This window comes from Euprymna scolopes, chromosome 12 (assembly GCF_053919585.1).
Source record: "Euprymna scolopes isolate OS-2025 chromosome 12, ASM5391958v1, whole genome shotgun sequence".
Lineage (NCBI taxonomy): Eukaryota > Metazoa > Mollusca > Cephalopoda > Sepiida > Sepiolidae > Euprymna > Euprymna scolopes.
In genome coordinates, this window is record NC_136493.1 from 12,556,004 (window position 1) to 12,575,671 (window position 19,668).

The 19,668-nt window shown below is 35.2% G+C and overlaps 1 protein-coding gene across 2 annotated transcripts in view; it reads right to left on the bottom strand.

The window, feature by feature from the left end:
- The window catches only part of LOC145291193 (solute carrier family 23 member 1-like), a 182,140-nt gene that overhangs the window by 5,278 nt on the left and 157,194 nt on the right, over positions 1-19,668 (bottom strand). For both annotated transcript variants that reach the window (XM_080136771.1, XM_080136772.1), the window contains exons 10-12: positions 11,276-11,379; positions 9,512-9,641; positions 1,642-1,785 (exon numbers count right to left, since the gene is read on the bottom strand). In XM_080136771.1, the coding sequence (XP_079992897.1) occupies positions 1,642-1,785; positions 9,512-9,641; positions 11,276-11,379 (378 nt within the window). The remainder of the gene's footprint in view (positions 1-1,641; positions 1,786-9,511; positions 9,642-11,275; positions 11,380-19,668) is intronic.

Below are 19,668 nucleotides of genomic sequence, written 5' to 3' on the forward strand. Positions count from 1 at the left end.
CCGAAGTATTGTCCAATCAACTAGCAATTACCTCGTCTATATCCATTTTGTTCCTCCGATAAAATTTCTTGCTTTTCCAGTAAATATCATCTGCCAAAATGCCTGGTAGGCAATAATTATTCCGAAGGAAGAAATACTGTCATTACGGTGAGTCCATCTTATGAAAAATGCGATCTCGTAGCTGCGAGAATTGGCAAGAGGTGAACTTGGCCATATGCAAATTGGTTAGTATTCGCTGGCATAAAGGTAACGGCGGGAGACCACTTGACAGATGGTGTGTTGCGAACTACAAGGCGGTGTTGTTATTGTGAGTGAAGATCAGTGGAGTTTTGAGGCGATTGTTTTTGTAACGAACTAAAGAACTTGTGAGGAATGGGGATTCCTTCGTTGTCTTTACGAAAGCCCGAACTTTTAGATGTTGTTTTCTTCATCGGAAGCTGTTCTTCTTACCGAGAATTGAGACTTTTCATATCTAACATAAAGTGATTCCATCGAATTGTTCAGAAACTGAATTGTTTTGAGCAACCTGTCTTTGAGCTGAGGAATCTATCTCTTCCGGAGGTGGGCGGTGCCGGACCAACCCATTCACTTCCTATTGTTTGTTCCTGATTTTTACGTTCAATCTGTCAACATTCTGTTGATTTGAGATGCAAGTTGTTAAGTTTTTTTTTAACCAATTTTAACCTCGTACACCAATTTGGAATTTTCTCACAGTGTTTACTCACTTTCTCTTTGATCATTTCCACTGCATCTTGAGAGTTGCTTTAATTTGTATATCATTCTTAACATTTTCCCGCCACAAAGCACTTCCATTATGTTTCTTTTTACACTCCAAATAACACTCCAAATAACACTCTAAATAATACTCCAAATAACACTCCAAATAACACTCCAAATACTCCAAAACTTTGTGCACTCTTCTGACTTTGATACTTCTTGTACATAATTTGATCGTCGATTAAGTTCTCCAAAGAACTTCTTTTAGCCCAGACTTATTCTCTCTAAACTGTTCATTTCTTTCTTCATATTTCTTCACTTTTACACTTTTTGCTAGCATTCTTTGCTTTATTTTATTTCTTCTCGGTCTTTCTATCCTATTTGACCCTCCTCAAGTGTTTGGTGTGGTATCAGTTAATGCCGTATTTTTTGGGGGAAGGGAGTAACTTACAGTTATACAGTTTCTTAGTGTTTTACTTCTGTAGTAGTTTCTATATGTCCGGCTGGCGCCTGTGGTTCATATGTATTAGTGTCCGCATTGAAGAGTTCTCCTTAATATTTCAGTCATTTTCATTATTGCTATTAATTGTATTTTCTTGGCTATTCTTCTGATTTCAATTTTTCCCATTCTTTTTCCAAAGTTTGGTATTATCTTGATCTTCTTCTAGAATATAAGTGCCAACAAGCTTCTCCAAGATTCCAGTACTTTTCGGTCACAGTGCTCTCACTCCTTATGCTTTCCATCCTCCTTGAGTCTTCATAAATGTCTGCAGTAACAACCGAGGCTGGTTTCACCATATTTTTTCTGGGGGGTGGAGGGTTATGCCAGATTATTAGAGTAGTAGTAGTAGTAGTAGTAGTAGTAGTGGTAGTGGTTGTGGTGGTAGTTGTAGTATGCTTACTCCTTTCCTGCTTTTAACTTACCAGTTTTTATTACTTGGGGATTTTTGTGGACCCACAGTGGTAGGGCCAATCCAACCAGAATGGAAGTTCCAATAATGAAAAGATTCCGTGAAGAATCCATAGAGACATGTTTCAGGTTTGAAATTCCGATTGCAGCTACCATTCCTAGAAGGGAAATAAAAGAAAGAGAAAAACCAATTTTTGGTAAAGATATTGGAATAAAAATGGAAAATAATCATAATAACATTGAACAACATGCGCAAAGCCGTTGCTCGGAACAGGAACTGCTTAATTATCAAACGCCTTTTCTTTTCATTGTATTGAGCAGATAATTGGGCCCCACATCAGTGAGGGGGCCGATACGCGAACAAGCCATAGATAGGAAGGCCACGAAACGGTGCGTATTCTCTCCTGATTACCCGATATTATCTGTAAGATGAAATACCCCAAAATATGACTATATAAAGTTTACAAGTAAAAACAACAAAAAACAATATATATATATATATATATATATATATATATATATATATATATATATATATATATATATATATGATTTTCAGAATGTGAGAGATTGTATATAATAAATTCCACATTTGAAATGAGGGCGAAACTCGAGTCTTGGACTTCCGGTTCGTTGACTGTCATGGCTCTTGTGAGCTGCGACGTTGTTTGGCTGTGGAATTATATATATATATATATATATATATATATATATATATATATATATATATATGTATGTGTGTGTGTGTGTGTGTGTGTGTGTGTGTGTGTGTGTGTGTGTTATATCCTTACTTTAAATAAGAATACAGCAAGAAATACGGAGTTATGAGTGAAAGACAAAGGGGTTTATTTACAAGGGAATACATGTGAAATAAGAGTTACTCGACATCTTTTCTTATTCTCTTCCTGTCTTTTTTCCTTCTCTCTCAGTCTCGTAAGAGGGTCAATATATCTATAGTTCATTTCATCTATGAAGGTATGTTAGGTTATTACATTACGTCAATATATTAGCTAGTATGTGTATGACGAGATCCCTGGCGACACCAGATGATCTTGCTTTTCAAATAGAGGAAGAGAAGATGGGAGAGGAAAAACAGATGTTTATGAGATTCCTGTCCACAGAAAAGAGTAAATATTTCAATGAGAGAAGAAATAGTGACTATTTCGATGGGAAATAAATAAATAAATAAATATGATAATGAGATTCTCGAGTTGGCAGAAAAAGCAATGCAGGGTCGTTTTCTGGTTTAGGTTAGAACAACAATTCAAATTATTAAAGAAACAATGTTTTGTTGAAAGGTACAATGACTTGGGTTCAAAAGGTCTGTTTTGCTGTCTGGGAGGTGTTGTCGTTGGGCCCACCTGTTGTGTTTAACTGCCAGATCACCAGCCAGTGATGGGTTGGTTGGACAGATAAATAAATAAATTGAACCTAGGTAGAGATATGGTCATGAAAGACGAAGAAGAGAGAAAGGAAACAGAAAATGAAAAGAATAAAATGATGAGTTCACGAGAGAAAGAAAAGAATAAGATAATGGAAAAGAGAAGAATAACTCCAAAAAGGTGGAGGGAGGAATTTTTGATTTGATAAAAACGATTGACTTTTTGGAGTTAGGGGCCAGAGTCGAGAGTCCTTTTTACTGACTGGCATCGAGACGTACACATCGCTCTCACCCCGCCAGTGGGGGGGGGCGAAACCCTCATAAGAGCTAAGTTGAAAGGCTCTTGTTTTTAGCTGGGAAATTGATTAGTGGAACTTAAGTATGTAACCTGCATCATGAAGCTTGAATCAAAGAACTCGACTAAACAAGTGTAAAACGATTTATGAATAATTATTTTGTTTCGTTATATAAAAATGCCCCAGAGTTTTTCCTTGTTTCTCGCTTGCCGGCCTGAATGAAGATACAGTTTGTTTCAGATATCCCCTGACGCCAGATGATGAAGGAAGACTGGATCCAGCACGAAGCCAGAGTGACAGCCGAAATCGACAATGTTGCCACACGGACTTAGGGTCATGCACATTTCGCGTGCCCTGAGCAGCAGAAGATATTTTCCAGTGACCAGTGAGAGTCTGGTCACCCCTGAGGGGTCCACCACTAGACAAATAAGAATGTAGCCCTGCTGGGTTGCATCTATAGTCCTGTGGGATGGGAGCGATGAACACGGCCAGAAGTACATCACAAGTATGCTCCCATGAACCAGGATAGCGACGGATGCGGCCCGGCCCTCGAGAAGAGGAGATAGGGTATTATATTATATGTGTATATTAATTAAATATATATCTATCTTTTTTAAATATTTATATAATTAGTGTTTTTTCTAGCTAATTTTAGCTACAAGAACACTAATTATGTAATATGATTCGAGGGTTTAAATTAAGCTCAGGTAACTAACTTTGTGGGTCTTACATTCTTAGTGAAATCGATAGAAATGTGATAGAAATTTAGAAAAACTAAATAATTGTTACATATAAATAAAAAAACTAAATAATTGTTACATATAAATAAAAAAAAACGTTCTTGGCCTTTGGATCAGGATCAAATGATGCACTTCACCTTTTCAATTCACTTTTTTGGTCTCGGTTAATGGAGGAGAAATCCTTCATGACTGAAAACTTTTTTTATTTTTGTTACTAACCAGAATATCCTTTTGCGGATCTTGTTTCCCCCACATTAAAAACTGACCTTGTGTCTAACACTTCCCTCGTGAGGAGGCAAGTAAAACACAAGAAAATTCCTAATTGTTACATAACTTCTTTTGACATAAAAGTAACCAAGGACATTTACGATAAAATGGTGAACAATTGACAATACATAAACATTATATACGTTATAAACTTTTAAGATATTAAAACTCAATTGACAATACATAAACATTATATACGTTATAAACTTTTTAGATATTACTCCCAACTCAATTGACAATACATAAACATTATATACGTTATAAACTTTTTAGATATTACAACTCAATTGACAATACATAAACATTATATACGTTATAAACTTTTTAGATATTACAACTCAATTGACAATACATAAACATTATATACGTTATAAACTTTTTAGATATTACAACTCAATTGACAATACATAAACATTATATACGCTATAAACTTTTTAGATATTACAACTCAATTGACAATACATAAACATTATATACGTTATAAACTTTTTAGATATTACAACTCAATTGACAATACATAAACATTATATACGTTATAAACTTTTTAGATATTACAACTCAATTGACAATACATAAACATTATATACGTTATAAACTTTTTAGATATTACAACTCAATTGACAATACATAAACATTATATACGTTATAAACTTTTTAGATATTACAACTCAATTGACAATACATAAACATTATATACGTTATAAACTTTTTAGATATTACAACTCAATTGACAATACATAAACATTATATACGTTATAAACTTTTTAGATATTACAACTCAATTGACAATACATAAACATTATATACGTTATAAACTTTTTAGATATTAAAACTCAATTGACAATACATAAACATTATATACGTTATAAACTTTTTAGATATTACAACTCAATTGACAATACATAAACATTATATACGTTATAAACTTTTTAGATATTACAACTCAATTGACAATACATAAACATTATATACGTTATAAACTTTTTAGATATTACAACTCAATTGACAATACATAAACATTATATACGTTATAAACTTTTTAGATATTACAACTCAATTGACAATAGATAAACATTATATACGTTATAAACTTTTAGATATTACAACTCAATTGACAATACATAAACATTATATACGTTATAAACTTTTTAGATATTACAACTCAATTGACAATACATAAACATTATATACGTTATAAACTTTTTAGATATTACAACTCAATTGACAATACATAAACATTATATACGTTATAAACTTTTTAGATATTACAACTCAATTGACAATACATAAACATTATATACGTTATAAACTTTTTAGATATTACAACTCAATTGACAATACATAAACATTATATACGTTATAAACTTTTTAGATATTACAACTCAATTGACAATACATAAACATTATATACGTTATAAACTTTTTAGATATTACAACTCAATTGACAATACATAAACATTATATACGTTATAAACTTTTTAGATATTACAACTCAATTGACAATACATAAACATTATATACGTTATAAACTTTTTAGATATTACAACTCAATTGACAATACATAAGCATTATATACGTTATAAACTTTTTAGATATTACAACTCAATTGACAATACATAAACATTATATACATTATAAACTTTTTAGATATTACAACTCAATTGACAATACATAAACATTATATACGTTATAAACTTTTTAGATATTACAACTCAATTGACAATACATAAACATTATATACGTTATAAACTTTTTAGATATTACAACTCAATTGACAATACATAAACATTATATACGTTATAAACTTTTTAGATATTACAACTCAATTGACAATACATAAACATTATATACGTTATAAACTTTTTAGATATTACAACTCAATTGACAATACATATAAACCAGAAACACATTTAAAAATTATGTTGCATTGATTATAAATCTAATCATCTGTAAAAGAATATATAGGTCATCTTCAAACGAACCAAATTTAATAGTAAGAAAAATATTATACCGAAGCATTAGGTGTATCAGAATTTTTGTAGGAATTTTTGACACCCCTAACACGAAACTGCAAATAAAATATAAAAAACTCGTAATTTCTCTTTTAAAGGTGGGTTGTTTATTTTCTTTATGGATTATACTTCCAAAATAAACTATTAAAGTTGTATAAAAAGTAAGAGAAATATTTAAAAAAAAAAAATAGTAATGAAATTAATTGAATGTTACGAGTTCAGTATTTTTCAATTTTTAAACTTTAAAAATCTATCAAAATTTTTCTATTGATTCTATTTTTACGATATTTTCAGGGTCAATGTGAAATTTTATGTTCTTTCCAATAAACCGAATAATATTTTAGACAAACGTTTTTTTTTAAAATTCACGCCCCCATTTTCAAATGTCTATTAAAAAGTAAATAATTAATTTATGTACCAAAGTTTTATATATCACAAATTGAAGATAAAAGATCAATTAAATAATATATTCAAATTTAAAAACAAAAAAAGTAGTGTTTTTTAGAAATTTACCTGTAAAGTCCGAAGTTTAAAACCTTTTTTTAAAAAAACACCCACGTTGTTTGTTTTTGTGTTGTTGTTTTTTTAATAAAACCTTGGTCCTTGCTCCTTTAATTGAAAAAAAAATAGGGCTTGAATGACATTTTTCGAGGAGATATAAGCTCTGAAAGATAGCGGGTGGAATTATTCAATAGTTTTCACGAAATTTCTGACTCTGCTACCGAAGCATTAGCTAGATCAGGATAATTAAATTAGTTTTTTTTACATGGTAGTCACCACTTATCAAGGCCCAGAAGCCACTCGGGGATAAGGGTTATTGAGTGTATAGTAATCAATGGGATAGTATCTTAGTAACCGTAAGTATTGGAGATTTGATAAAGTGTTTTACTTAAGGTAGCGGTTCGTCAGGAATTTGTTTATGCTGGATTTGAAGACATCCAAGTTGTAGTCAGGGGGGGGACAGGCAAACGGAAGAGAGTTCCACAGGTGTACAGTTCTAAGAAAGAAGCTTTGTTCATGGAATCTACGTTTTGATTTTGGCACAGAAAAAGAGTGGGGAAAATTATTGACAGTGGTTTCAGCCAGACGGGTGTTTATTGTGAAAGATTTGAGAGGGGGGGACCAGAGATTGGAGCTCAGACGAGCACTTGTCATGGAAGTTACGATAAAAAAAAAGACATGCTCGCAACGTCTCTTGTACCTAATGAAAGAGGCTAAAACCAGAATGTCACCCCGCGTTATATCTGATAATATAACGATGGGCAGTCATATACATAAACATTCTTAAAGCAATACAATAGGTACAAAAAAATCCCAAATGAACGTCTTAGAAAAAAAAAAGAACACGACAAACAAACGTTGAAATGATGTATGGTTTAATCCGCCTGTAGTGCGTACATTTTAAATAACTTAGTGAGGGAATTCTACCAGATTATTGACAAGGATATCCCGACAGATATTAGTCATCATGCTGAGGTCGAACCACTTTGTAACAGTAGAAGCAATGATGAATATATCCCTTAATTGGCTTAAAAAATGCGATGTTCGCTATTTGTTTTAAACAAGCGGTTTGAGCACTATAAAAGTAGTGGACGAATGTTTGTTTAAAATAGACATTTGTCGAGTTTATTTACGAGCGTAGCTCCCGTGGGTCAATGGGTAGAACTGCTGACTGTCAACGCGATGGTTGTAGGTTCAATCCTCGGCTTGGGAGAGGTGCTAGTCTAGCCCCACTGATAAGTTGTGATACAACGAAACAGGTTTGTATGTGAATGATATATATATATATATATGTGTATGTGTGTATAATTGTTAATGTTTATTTTAAAATATGAATCATCGGTAGTCGAGATTCTAACCTACGAAGTCAAGGGTAACTTTGTGACCGGGTTCGAATCTCTCAGCGAATAGTGATTATCACTTCACACACTAATGATTGCAAAAGCATGAACACACACACACACACACACACTATATATATATATATATATATATATATATATATATATATATATATATATATATATATATTAAAATATAAAGCTGAATGTCTCTGTGTGTGTGTCTGGTCACGAATAGGCTCCTATATGGTTGACTATTTTAAAAAACTGATTACATATAATGATAGAAGATGTATCGAGACACAGGAATGGGTATTTTGATCTGGCAGAACGGTGGTTCATTAAAATTGTGGGGTCTGCGTTCGCGCCTGGTCCACAAAGTATGGAAATAAAAAAATTAAAAATTAAAAAAACAACATTTACAAGTGTTTTTGATATAGATGTACATAATAATACTTTGATAAGTATGTTTTAACTTAAATAGGGATGGTATAATAAAATTGTGGGGTCTGCGTTCGCGCCTGACTTCCATAGAATGGAAATAGGCACAAACTTTAATAAAGACTTTTCATATCTATCTGCGTAAGTAATTTTTTATTATTATGTTTCAGTTTGAAGAAATATAGTATAATAAAATTATGGGGTGTTCGTTCGCACCTGACCTCCATAGAATAGAAATATGTCACAAAGTTTAACAAGGTTTTTTTTAATATAGATCCACAGAATATTGGGATAAGCGTTTCAGTATGAACAGGTACGGTATAATAAATTATGGGGTTTATCTATTTTATTTTTATTTTCATCATATTTTGCTTTGGTTTTGATACCCCGAAATTCGAAGCTATCTCTTTACAACCCTTCCTTTTCATAAATTTTTTAAAAAGCAGATGCATATTTTGCTACAAAATCAGCTTCAAATATATAGAAGAAAGTATTTATCAGCTCAAGAGAAGAGTTTAAAATATATTCGCTGAAAGCAACGGAATAAACCGTTAAACCTGTCAGCGTTAAACCGTACATACTATACAAAGAAATAACATAAACTGCAGTCCAGCGGTTCATCTCTGTACCACCAAACACTATAACAAAACACAATGCATAACAATTTGAACAGCGTACACTCTCTCCACATCACATAAGCGTACCTAAAACAACTCGTGGGAGAAAATACACACCAACTCAAATGTTCATACTCACATATAAATAGATGCTCTACACACGCTATAAACATTTCAACTGAAATATTTATGATTCACGTTGTTGATTTATTTAATTTTCGTTAATTCCTGTCCACATTTTTGCTCACTGATCCATAAATAATCATACTAACACATGTGGTACACTTACCAAACATGACAAGGAACATTCCACCGACAACAGGCTTTGGAATTGTGACAAAAAGAGCTCCAAATTTGCCTAAACATCCGAGTATTATCATCAACAATGCACCGACTTGAACCACTCTTCGACTACCAATCTGCAAAAATGCATAAAAACAACAGTATTTCAATTTCTTTTCCAATAAAATAACATAACTCGGATATTTTGTCAGACTTTGATATTACGTCATGCATGGATATTAACCAATGAAAATTTCTTAGCGAAACAGTAGCAGAAACTTGCTGTAAAGCAGCTGCCCTTTTCTCTACCCTGCAGAAGAGACGTTGCGAGCCTGTCTCTGCTTTATCGTTATTTCCATGGCAAGTGCTCGTCTGAGCTCCATTCTCTGGTCCCCCCTCGCCAATCTTTCACGAAAAACACCTGACTAGCTGAAACCACTGTCAACAATTTTCCCCACTCTTTATCCGTGCCTAAATCAAAACGTAGATTCCATGAACAAAGCTTCTTTCTTAGAACTGCACACCTGTGGAACTCTCTGTCGCTTACCTGTTTCCCTCCAGACTTCAACTTGGATGTCTTCAAGTCCAACACAAACAAATTCCTGATGAACCGCCCCCTTAAGTAATGACACTTTATCAAATCTCCAACACTATCACTATTACTACGATACTATCCCATTGATTACTGTACACACAATAACCATTATCCCCGAGTGGCTTCTGGGCCTTGATAAGTGGTGACCTCCATGTAAAAAAAAAAGCTAACAGAAGGTATTGCCCTTTGGAAATGAATAAAATAAAATGAAGAAAACTATTCAGATCTCTCATCTTCATCTATCGTTTGTTTTCCTTGATTGATGTTTTAATCGACCCCTTTTGACTAAACAGTGCAATACAAATTATATGGGTAATTTTATTTCACCCACTGACCCAAATGCTTGGATATCTTGTTTTGCGTCCTAGACCCACTTTTTCGACATTTTTTCTGCTTTAAATCATTAGATGAGTAATACACCCCATTTTGCATCGGTGAACCACCATTCCTTTTTGGGAGTTGAATTTCTGTCCACAGGCAATTCCGTATGTTGTTCTGTTTGGGCTGCTTTCCAATAGTTCCTTTTGGATCCATCCCCACTTTCTTTCAGCGGATATTGAGGGCATTTTCATTTATTTTTATCAGTAGCGTATCTGATATTGTTATGGCTCGCAAGTAGCAACAAATAAGAATAGAACAACGGAGAACAGTTTAAAACATGTATTACATGAAAACAACAGAAAGATTACAAACGAAAAGTGTAGTTAATTCACCGAGCATGTGAGGTTCGCTCTGGTTAGATTCTCGCCTGGGATCGCTATGAGTTATAATTTATATGGACGATGGATTAGTCTATTTGAAGGGTGGTTTCCCACAACAGATATAAATTCTGGATTGCTGACCCACGAGTTCATTTGGTCTTTCCCAACGTCCCCAGATGTCGCTACTCTCTTCCCCGTCACTGTTCATTCTATTCCTGAAAGTCAACAGACCAGTCTCAATAAAATGCGTTTGATATTTAGTCATGCATCGACACTAAATAATATATTGCTATTGGTATATTTTGGATATTAAACCATACACTGGATATTATGTTTTGATACTCTATACATTAAACCATACTTACGATATTAACTCATCGCATAGTTGTAAACTCATCTCTTTGATATTAAGCCATACTTTGGTTATTACGTCATATCTTGGTTATTGCATAATACGTTGTATATTAAGTCATACCTTGGTAATGCCAATGGCACCAATGTTTTCACTGTATGATGTATTCCCAGCGGAGGCTCCCCACGCACCGGCCAATATGCAAGTAATACCTTCCATTCCAATGCCTGTAAAATTAAATACATATTTTTCAATTCAATTTATTCGGCAAAAAATAAAACAATCGTGCTCCAATTATGGTAAAAATTTACACCGAAGAGAACATAATAGCCTAACATTGAATTGTCTTGTTGTTTGTGCATATAAAGACATCAACAACGCAACAATACTTGGAAGTCTGTTAAAAAATCCAAGAATTCTGATTGAGATAGAGGCACTCCTCGGCTTTAAGCGATGAAAAAATTTCATGTAGTGTCTGCGTAGATATCTTTCTGAGGCAGGAGTGAAGAACAGGTCAAGAGGTATATCATAATATCCATTGACGAGGTTGTAGATCAATTGTTGGCTCGAAAGGGAGAAAAGGTTGAAGTTTTTGAGTCGGCTTTCATAGGGCAGATCCGATATCCTCTGCACTATTCGAGTAGCCAGTCTGTGAACCCTCTCTAGATGCTGGATATAACGTATTAAGACATACACATTGACATGTACTACGAAAAGGATATATTCGTTTGAAGTAGCTGAGCGAGATTTGCTACTTTTTGAGCTATAATCTAGTCAATCACTTTATTGAAGGGGTGCTCGCGGTCGAGGCTGGTATTTCTTCCGTTATGGCGTACCTTTCGGCGTCTGTCCTTAGGTGGCTCTGTTGTATGTCAATAATGCGGTTAACGCAGTACTAGCTTGAATCAACTTGTTTGTATTCAAATTAAGTGCAGAGAGGCAGAAAAATTAAGACTGACAGGTTTCAAACTTTTTGACTTCGACTCACAGACGCGTTGCACCTGTGTGCTGGCAGGGGTCGCAAGGCAGGTCAGTACTTTTTGAGTGCAAACCGGTTAATGGGGTGTTACCGCCCCACACATATACATTAAAATAAATAGCGACGCACATGCGTTTCTAGTCAGTCTAGAGTTAGTCAGATAGTCAGAAGACAGTCAGAACGAGAGAATCTTGATTCAAGATGAGAAAACGGAAAAAGAATAAAACGATCAGATCGATTCAGCGATGCAGAGACCATGTTAACGAGGGAACTAGAAATCCGGAATAAAGACTTTCTCCAAACAATAAAATCAAGTCGTGTTTTTGGGAGCATGAATGAATTGTTATAAGAGGGCACTCGCCGAAGAAGGAGGAAAAGGTACGATTTAAGATTTCCATATATGTGACACACACACACACACACACACACACACACACACACACACACACACACACACACACACACACACACACACACACACACACGTCCATAAAAGACTACCACGGTCATGTTATAATTATATAGACACCACGTACGTAAGAATATATACACCCCCCTTCACAAGGAAACAGCACTACCAGTCGGTATTTATCGCTTAACCAGCCAATCTTAATTTTGTAAGGATGGAAGAACCCGATGTACTCGTATTCATTACATCGAACATCATACTCAAACAATTGTCGGACGAGGGAGCTATAAAAAAGAGAGAAATACATCAGGAGTGAGTTTGCAGAAAAAAACGTCGCATGAGAAATAGACAAAATGAAGTCATTACATAATTGTCGGTATTCAAAGGAGAATAGGTTCAGTTCTTTGAGTCGACTTTCGTAGGGCAGATTCGATAGACCCCACACCATTTGAATAGTCAGTCTTTGGACTCTTTTCAGATGCTGGATATTTTAGTATTAGATATCAAGCAGAGTGGTCTGATGAGAGTGACATAAAAATGGAGAAATATTTGAGTTTGCAGAAAGAACATCGCATGAGAACTAGAATACTCCTTACTTTGTTAGCAGCCTGAATGCAATGTTTGCTTTGACGAACTCAGTGGATATTCCGCCCTCACCTGCAGCTCTATTGTTGCGGAGAGCAAATATTACGTTGGCTACCTCTTAGATGGTTGGTTCTTCATCTAGTTTATTTAGGGTTGGGAAAGGATTGATTGACTGAATGACCTGGTAAGACACGTTGCTGTCACCATTATGCAAGTCAATGTAATGCTGAATTCATCGATCTAATTTCTCAAAATTATCCATGATTGTCGTACCGTCTTTACGTTGAAGGATATCAAGTGATTGTTTGGAGATGCAGGCTTTATTCCAGAGTACATTCCTCGAATAACTCCTGCAACACAGGCTGTTTCAATTGCAGAGAAAAAAGAATCCAAATGCTTGAAAGGTGAGTCGATCAGAACGCCAAAATCTTTTGTCTCGTTCACCCTCTTGAGCAGAATAATGTCATCATCGATGTAAGAGCTAAGTTGGAAAGAAAAACCCACAGCAGTATGGCAGCATTTATTATATCAAGATTCAAATGTATATAATCACATTTAATGGACCATCTTCAGGCATGTTAACAGCTAAAGTTGAGATTGTCGATTTCGCTTTTACGAGCAACTAATTTGATATCATTTTAAAATGGGAGCATGTTTAGATTGCTTGAAGGACGAGTCGACCAGAAGGCCAAAATCGTTTGTCTCATTTATATCCCTTGAGTCAGAAGGAGAACCCAAGAATTCCCTTTCCTTTATCGGCGTCTTTTTCGTCCGGACAACATGGGGTAAGCACGCATATTTCTGTCTCTCCGTAAACGAGAGGAGGCACTCCCTTCCCCTCAACGTTAGTTAAGCAATGTTAGTTTAATAATTGTAGGATATGTAAATTGTATATTGTATTGTAATATATATTTTTTGTAAAATAAATAGTTAAGATTATATAATATATTTGCAATTGTGTCGCGTGTCGTTTTTTTTGTGTGCCATAAATTTCTTCATTAAAGAATGAAGTTGCTTTGAGGAAAAGGAAAACTCCAACCCGAATGCCACCAAAGGTCAAGACGTTTCCTGGGAGAAGAAGGAGCCACACAGCCACATCTAACATCTTAGGTATGATTTTCTTCTTGATACACAGACCCTAATGACTGGCCATTTTCACATCTTCACGAGACTGCTTCTAAGACATTTAGTGTAACACGTGAAGCCAGTCATACACCAGTGACTAGCTGATAGTTTTATATCATAATATAATAATATTTATCAACATTAAAGTTGAAAACCCATTTAATGAACCATCTTTAGGCACGTTGAAGGCTACCACCACCTACCTACATGCATATTCCTCTACCATTACAATGTGCTACTATTGACGTCCCTTCAAGTGTTAGGAAGTAAAAAAAAAAAAAAGAGGAGGAAATATAACAAAAAAGTAAGAAAGAAGTTTATCAACAGAACAATGGATAGGAAGTTGTTCATCAACGTACACAAAAGAAAATTAAAATACGATTGTCAATCAAGGTATGACAATAACGAATTTTAGAGTTAGTTTTAAGAGTAGCAATGAGTTTTGCGATAGTTTACAAGTTAGGGATATTTTACGGACACTCTTATGGTTTTGACAGCGGAGGACAATTATTTTTGACACAATTAAAGGCAGGCTGTGACAAGTAATTTCTGGATGAGATGACCCAGGAATATATAGATAAGGAAGGCTTTATAGTTTAACTAGAAAAGGATCTGGAAATGATTATTATTAAAGTTTGATGAGTAATACTTTTAAGAAGATGCCACGCAGAAGTAGAAATTTTGAACCACTTGATATCCAGTTGTAAGGTTTTCTTCGAGGACGGCTACTATATAATGCGACACAATGGAGTGTATAAATATCTCCACTTGACATCTATAAAAAGCTGAATATCGGATGTAGCAGCAAATCATAGGAATATGTTTACCAGAAAAAAACAGTTGGAAATAAGTTATACACCATCCACTATGACTATGCAATTCCTACAGCTATGTACCCAGAAAACGGCGCTATTAACCCTAACATGGTGATATGGGACAAGGAGAAAGAAGCAACCTTAGTAGAAGTAAGCGTCTTTAATGATGCTGGCTTAAACAGAGCTGAGTGGGAAACACCGAGGTCTTATGTACGACATGAAAAGAAATCGGAATTTAAGGAAAATTGCGATCATCCCAGTATTATTGGAGTAACTGGACACATGAAAAATAATTTCAAAAGCTACCTGGAAAATATACACGGCGAACCAAGTGCAAGAGAGATACAAACAATTGCACTTAAAGGGGTGATTACAATCTTGAAAAATCTCTCAAATAGGATGTATAAGATAACGGGTAAATATTTGGAATCCCGTATGATGCCCTATTCCCAGCTAGACTAAAATGATAAGAAAATTGAAAAAATACTATAACCACTACCTACCTACGTACCTGCCTGCGTATTCCTCTACTGTTACTACATATTTAGTTAATAAATAGCAAGCTTGTGTCACTCGTGTAATAAAATAATCTTTGACTTGTAAAGCATACCTCTGTTGATTGCATGAAGTGGTAGAAGCGGTGCACAAGCCACCTAGCCCCAATTGAAATGAATAGCTCTTATCTTGGGGAAACACTATATCTTCATATGCTTCTGGGACTGACCTTCACTCCTGATCTGAAAAGGAACACATACATCAAATCTGTTGCCAATATCACTGGAAAAATGGTTGGATCATTCTATCAATCCAGTAGATATCTCACTGCCGATGCAATCCTCTGTCTGTATAAGAGCCAGGTATGTCTTAAAATGGAATACTATTCCCACATTCGGGCAGGAGCTGCTCCACACGCCCTGTCTTGCCTTGATAGAGTTCAAAATCAGCTTCGAAATCAGGGCCACTCGACGATGAGGGTTAATGAATGCAAGGTGGTAGTTTAGTAATCGTTAATGGTGTAGATTGGATAGAATTTGGATTATTTAAGGGGATGGCTCAACAAGAATTTGTTTACATTGGAAATCTACCATATTGTAATCAGCCGGGAAGCAGCGAAGTGGAACAGTGTTCCACATGCGCCCAGTTCTAGGAAAGAAGATTTGCTTATGAGACCTGCGTTTAGATTTACGCACAGATAAAGAGTGGGGAAATTGTTGATATTCGTTGTAGCTAGTCGAGTGTTTTTGTGGAAAGTTTGGCAAGAGGGACCATAGATTAGAGCTCAAACGAGCACTTGCCATGAAAGTAACGATAGAGTAGAGACAGGCTCGCAGCGTCTTTTCTGTGGGAAAGAGATTGAAGAGAAAAGATAAGGCATCATTGTATGACAAAATGCGATCACTGCATAATTGTGGGTGATCAAAGGAGAAAACGTTCAACTTTTTTTTATTATTACATTTTCACCCAAAAAAGGCACATTGCCACTTTGGTGTAGGGGGCTACTATTAGGGGCAACGTTATTTTCATGGAAAGTGTTCGACTGAGCTTCAATCTATGGTCCCCCCTCGCAAAACTTTCACAAAAAACACTCGTCTAGCTGTAAACACTATCAATAATTCCCCCCACTCTTTATCTGTGCCTAAACCTAAACGTAGATTCCATGAACAAAGTTTTTTTATTAGAACTGCACGCCTGTGGAATTGTCTTCCGTTTTCCTGCTTTCCGGCTGACTACAATATGGTTGTCTTCAAGTCTAACGTAAATAAGTTCTTGATGAGCCGTTCCATATAAGTTATCAAATTTAACAAATTTTCATTACTAATGATTATTATATTGTCCAATTTCTACTGTACACTCTTTAACCCTTATCCTTGAGTTGCCTCTTTGACCTTGATAATGAGTTGATACCTATGAAAAAAGAAAAAAAGAAAAAGTCCAATGTGAACAAGTTCTAATTGAATCGTCCCCCTAAGTAATCCAAGTTACAAAATTCCCACTGTTTACTATGCTAAAATCACAATGACTAATGTATACCTATTAACCCTTATCCTTGAGTGGCCTCTGGGCCTTGATAAGTGGTGACACCCTTGTAAAAAAAAAAAAAAAAAAAAAAAAAACTACTGGGGCACTATGTTGGGATTTGGGCAGCAAGATGTCAGTGCACGTTACACTTGAACTTCTGCATGTCAGTACAGTTAGGGAAGCAGGGACCTGGAATGGAATTCCAGAGTCTAGCGGTTCTGGGGAAGAAACTACTGGAGTAGAAAGATTTTTTTACATCTAGGGATCTCTACTGTGTGAGGGTGGGATTTACCTGCCTGTCGGGTTTGTCGAGAGTGTCTACGTCGTGGGGGCACAAGTGTCTGCAGTTCGTCAGAGCATTCACCATTAAAATACTTGTAGAACAGGCAGAGTATCATTTTTGATTCGGCGTCATTTCAGAAGTAAGTTTGCAGAAAGAACGTCGCATAAGAAATAGAATACTACTTGCTTTGTTAGCAGCCTGATAGCACTGTTTATATGTCTTGAAGTGTGAGTCGACCAGAATCCCAAGATTTCTATTCTTGTTCACCTCCTTAAGCAGAACAGGATCATCAGCGAAAATTAGAGTCAAGCCGGAAAGAGAACCCACTGCAATATCGCAGCATTTATTGAGATTAAGGTCTAAGTCCCATCCAATGAATCATTTCTAGTCACGTTGAAATGAAGCATTTCTAGTCACGTTGAAATGAAGCATTTCTAGTCACGTTGAAATGAAGCATTTCTAGTCACGTTGAAATGAAGCATTTCTAGTCACGTTGAAATGAAGCATTTCTAGTCACGTTGAAATGAAGCATTTCTAGTCACGTTGGAATGAAGCATTTCTAGTCACGTTGAAATGAAGCATTTCTAGTCACGTTGAAATGAAGCATTTCTAGTCACGTTGAAATGAAGCATTTCTAGTCACGTTGAAATGAAGCATTTCTAGTCACGTTGAAATGAAGCATTTCTAGTCACGTTGAAATGAAGCATTTCTAGTCACGTTGAAATGAAGCATTTCTAGTCACGTTGGAATGAAGCATTTCTAGTCACGTTGAAATGAAGCATTTCTAGTCACGTTGAAATGAAGCATTTCTAGTCACGTTGAAATGAAGCATTTCTAGTCACGTTGAAATGAAGCATTTCTAGTCACGTTGAAATGAAGCATTTCTAGTTACGTTGGAATGAAGCATTTCTAGTCACGTTGAAATGAAGCATTTCTAGTCACGTTGAAATGAAGCATTTCTAGTTACGTTGAAATGAAGCATTTCTAGTTACGTTGAAATGAAGCATTTCTAGTCACGTTGAAATGAAGCATTTCTAGTCACGTTGAAATGAAGCATTTCTAGTCACGTTGAAATGAAGCATTTCTAGTCACGTTGGAATGAAGCATTTCTAGTTACGTTGAAATGAAGCATTTCTAGTCACGTTGAAATGAAGCATTTCTAGTTACGTTGAAATGAAGCATTTCTAGTCACGTTGAAATGAAGCATTTCAAGTCACGTTGAAATGAAGCATTTCTAGTTACGTTGAAATGAAGCATTTCTAGTCACGTTGAAATGAAGCATTTCTAGTCACGTTGAAATGAAGCATTTCTAGTTACGTTGAAATGAAGCATTTCTAGTCACGTTGAAATGAAGCATTTCAAGTCACGTTGAAATGAAGCATTTCTAGTTACGTTGAAATGAAGCATTTCTAGTCACGTTGAAATGAAGCATTTCTAGTCACGTTGGAATGAAGCATTTCTAGTCACGTTGAAATGAAGCATTTCTAGTCACGTTGAAATGAAGCATTTCTAGTCACGTTGAAATGAAGCATTTCTAGTCACGTTGAAATGAAGCATTTCTAGTCACGTTGAAATGAAGCATTTCTAGTTACGTTGGAATGAAGCATTTCTAGTCACGTTGAAATGAAGCATTTCTAGTCACGTTGAAATGAAGCATTTCTAGTTACGTTGAAATGAAGCATTTCTAGTTACGTTGAAATGAAGCATTTCTAGTCACGTTGAAATGAAGCATTTCTAGTCACGTTGAAATGAAGCATTTCTAGTCACGTTGAAATGAAGCATTTCTAGTCACGTTGGAATGAAGCATTTCTAGTTACGTTGAAATGAAGCATTTCTAGTCACGTTGAAATGAAGCATTTCTAGTTACGTTGAAATGAAGCATTTCTAGTCACGTTGAAATGAAGCATTTCAAGTCACGTTGAAATGAAGCATTTCTAGTTACGTTGAAATGAAGCATTTCTAGTCACGTTGAAATGAAGCATTTCTAGTCACGTTGAAATGAAGCATTTCTAGTCACGTTGAAATGAAGCATTTCTAGTCACGTTGAAATGAAGCATTTCAAGTCACGTTGAAATGAAGCATTTCTAGTTACGTTGAAATGAAGCATTTCTAGTCACGTTTAAATGAAGCATTTCTAGTCACGTTGAAATGAAGCATTTCTAGTCACGTTGAAATGAAGCATTTCTAGTTACGTTGAAATGAAGCATTTCTAGTCACGTTGAAATGAAGCATTTCTAGTCACGTTGAAATGAAGCATTTCTAGTTACGTTAAAATGAAGCATTTCTAGTCACGTTGAAATG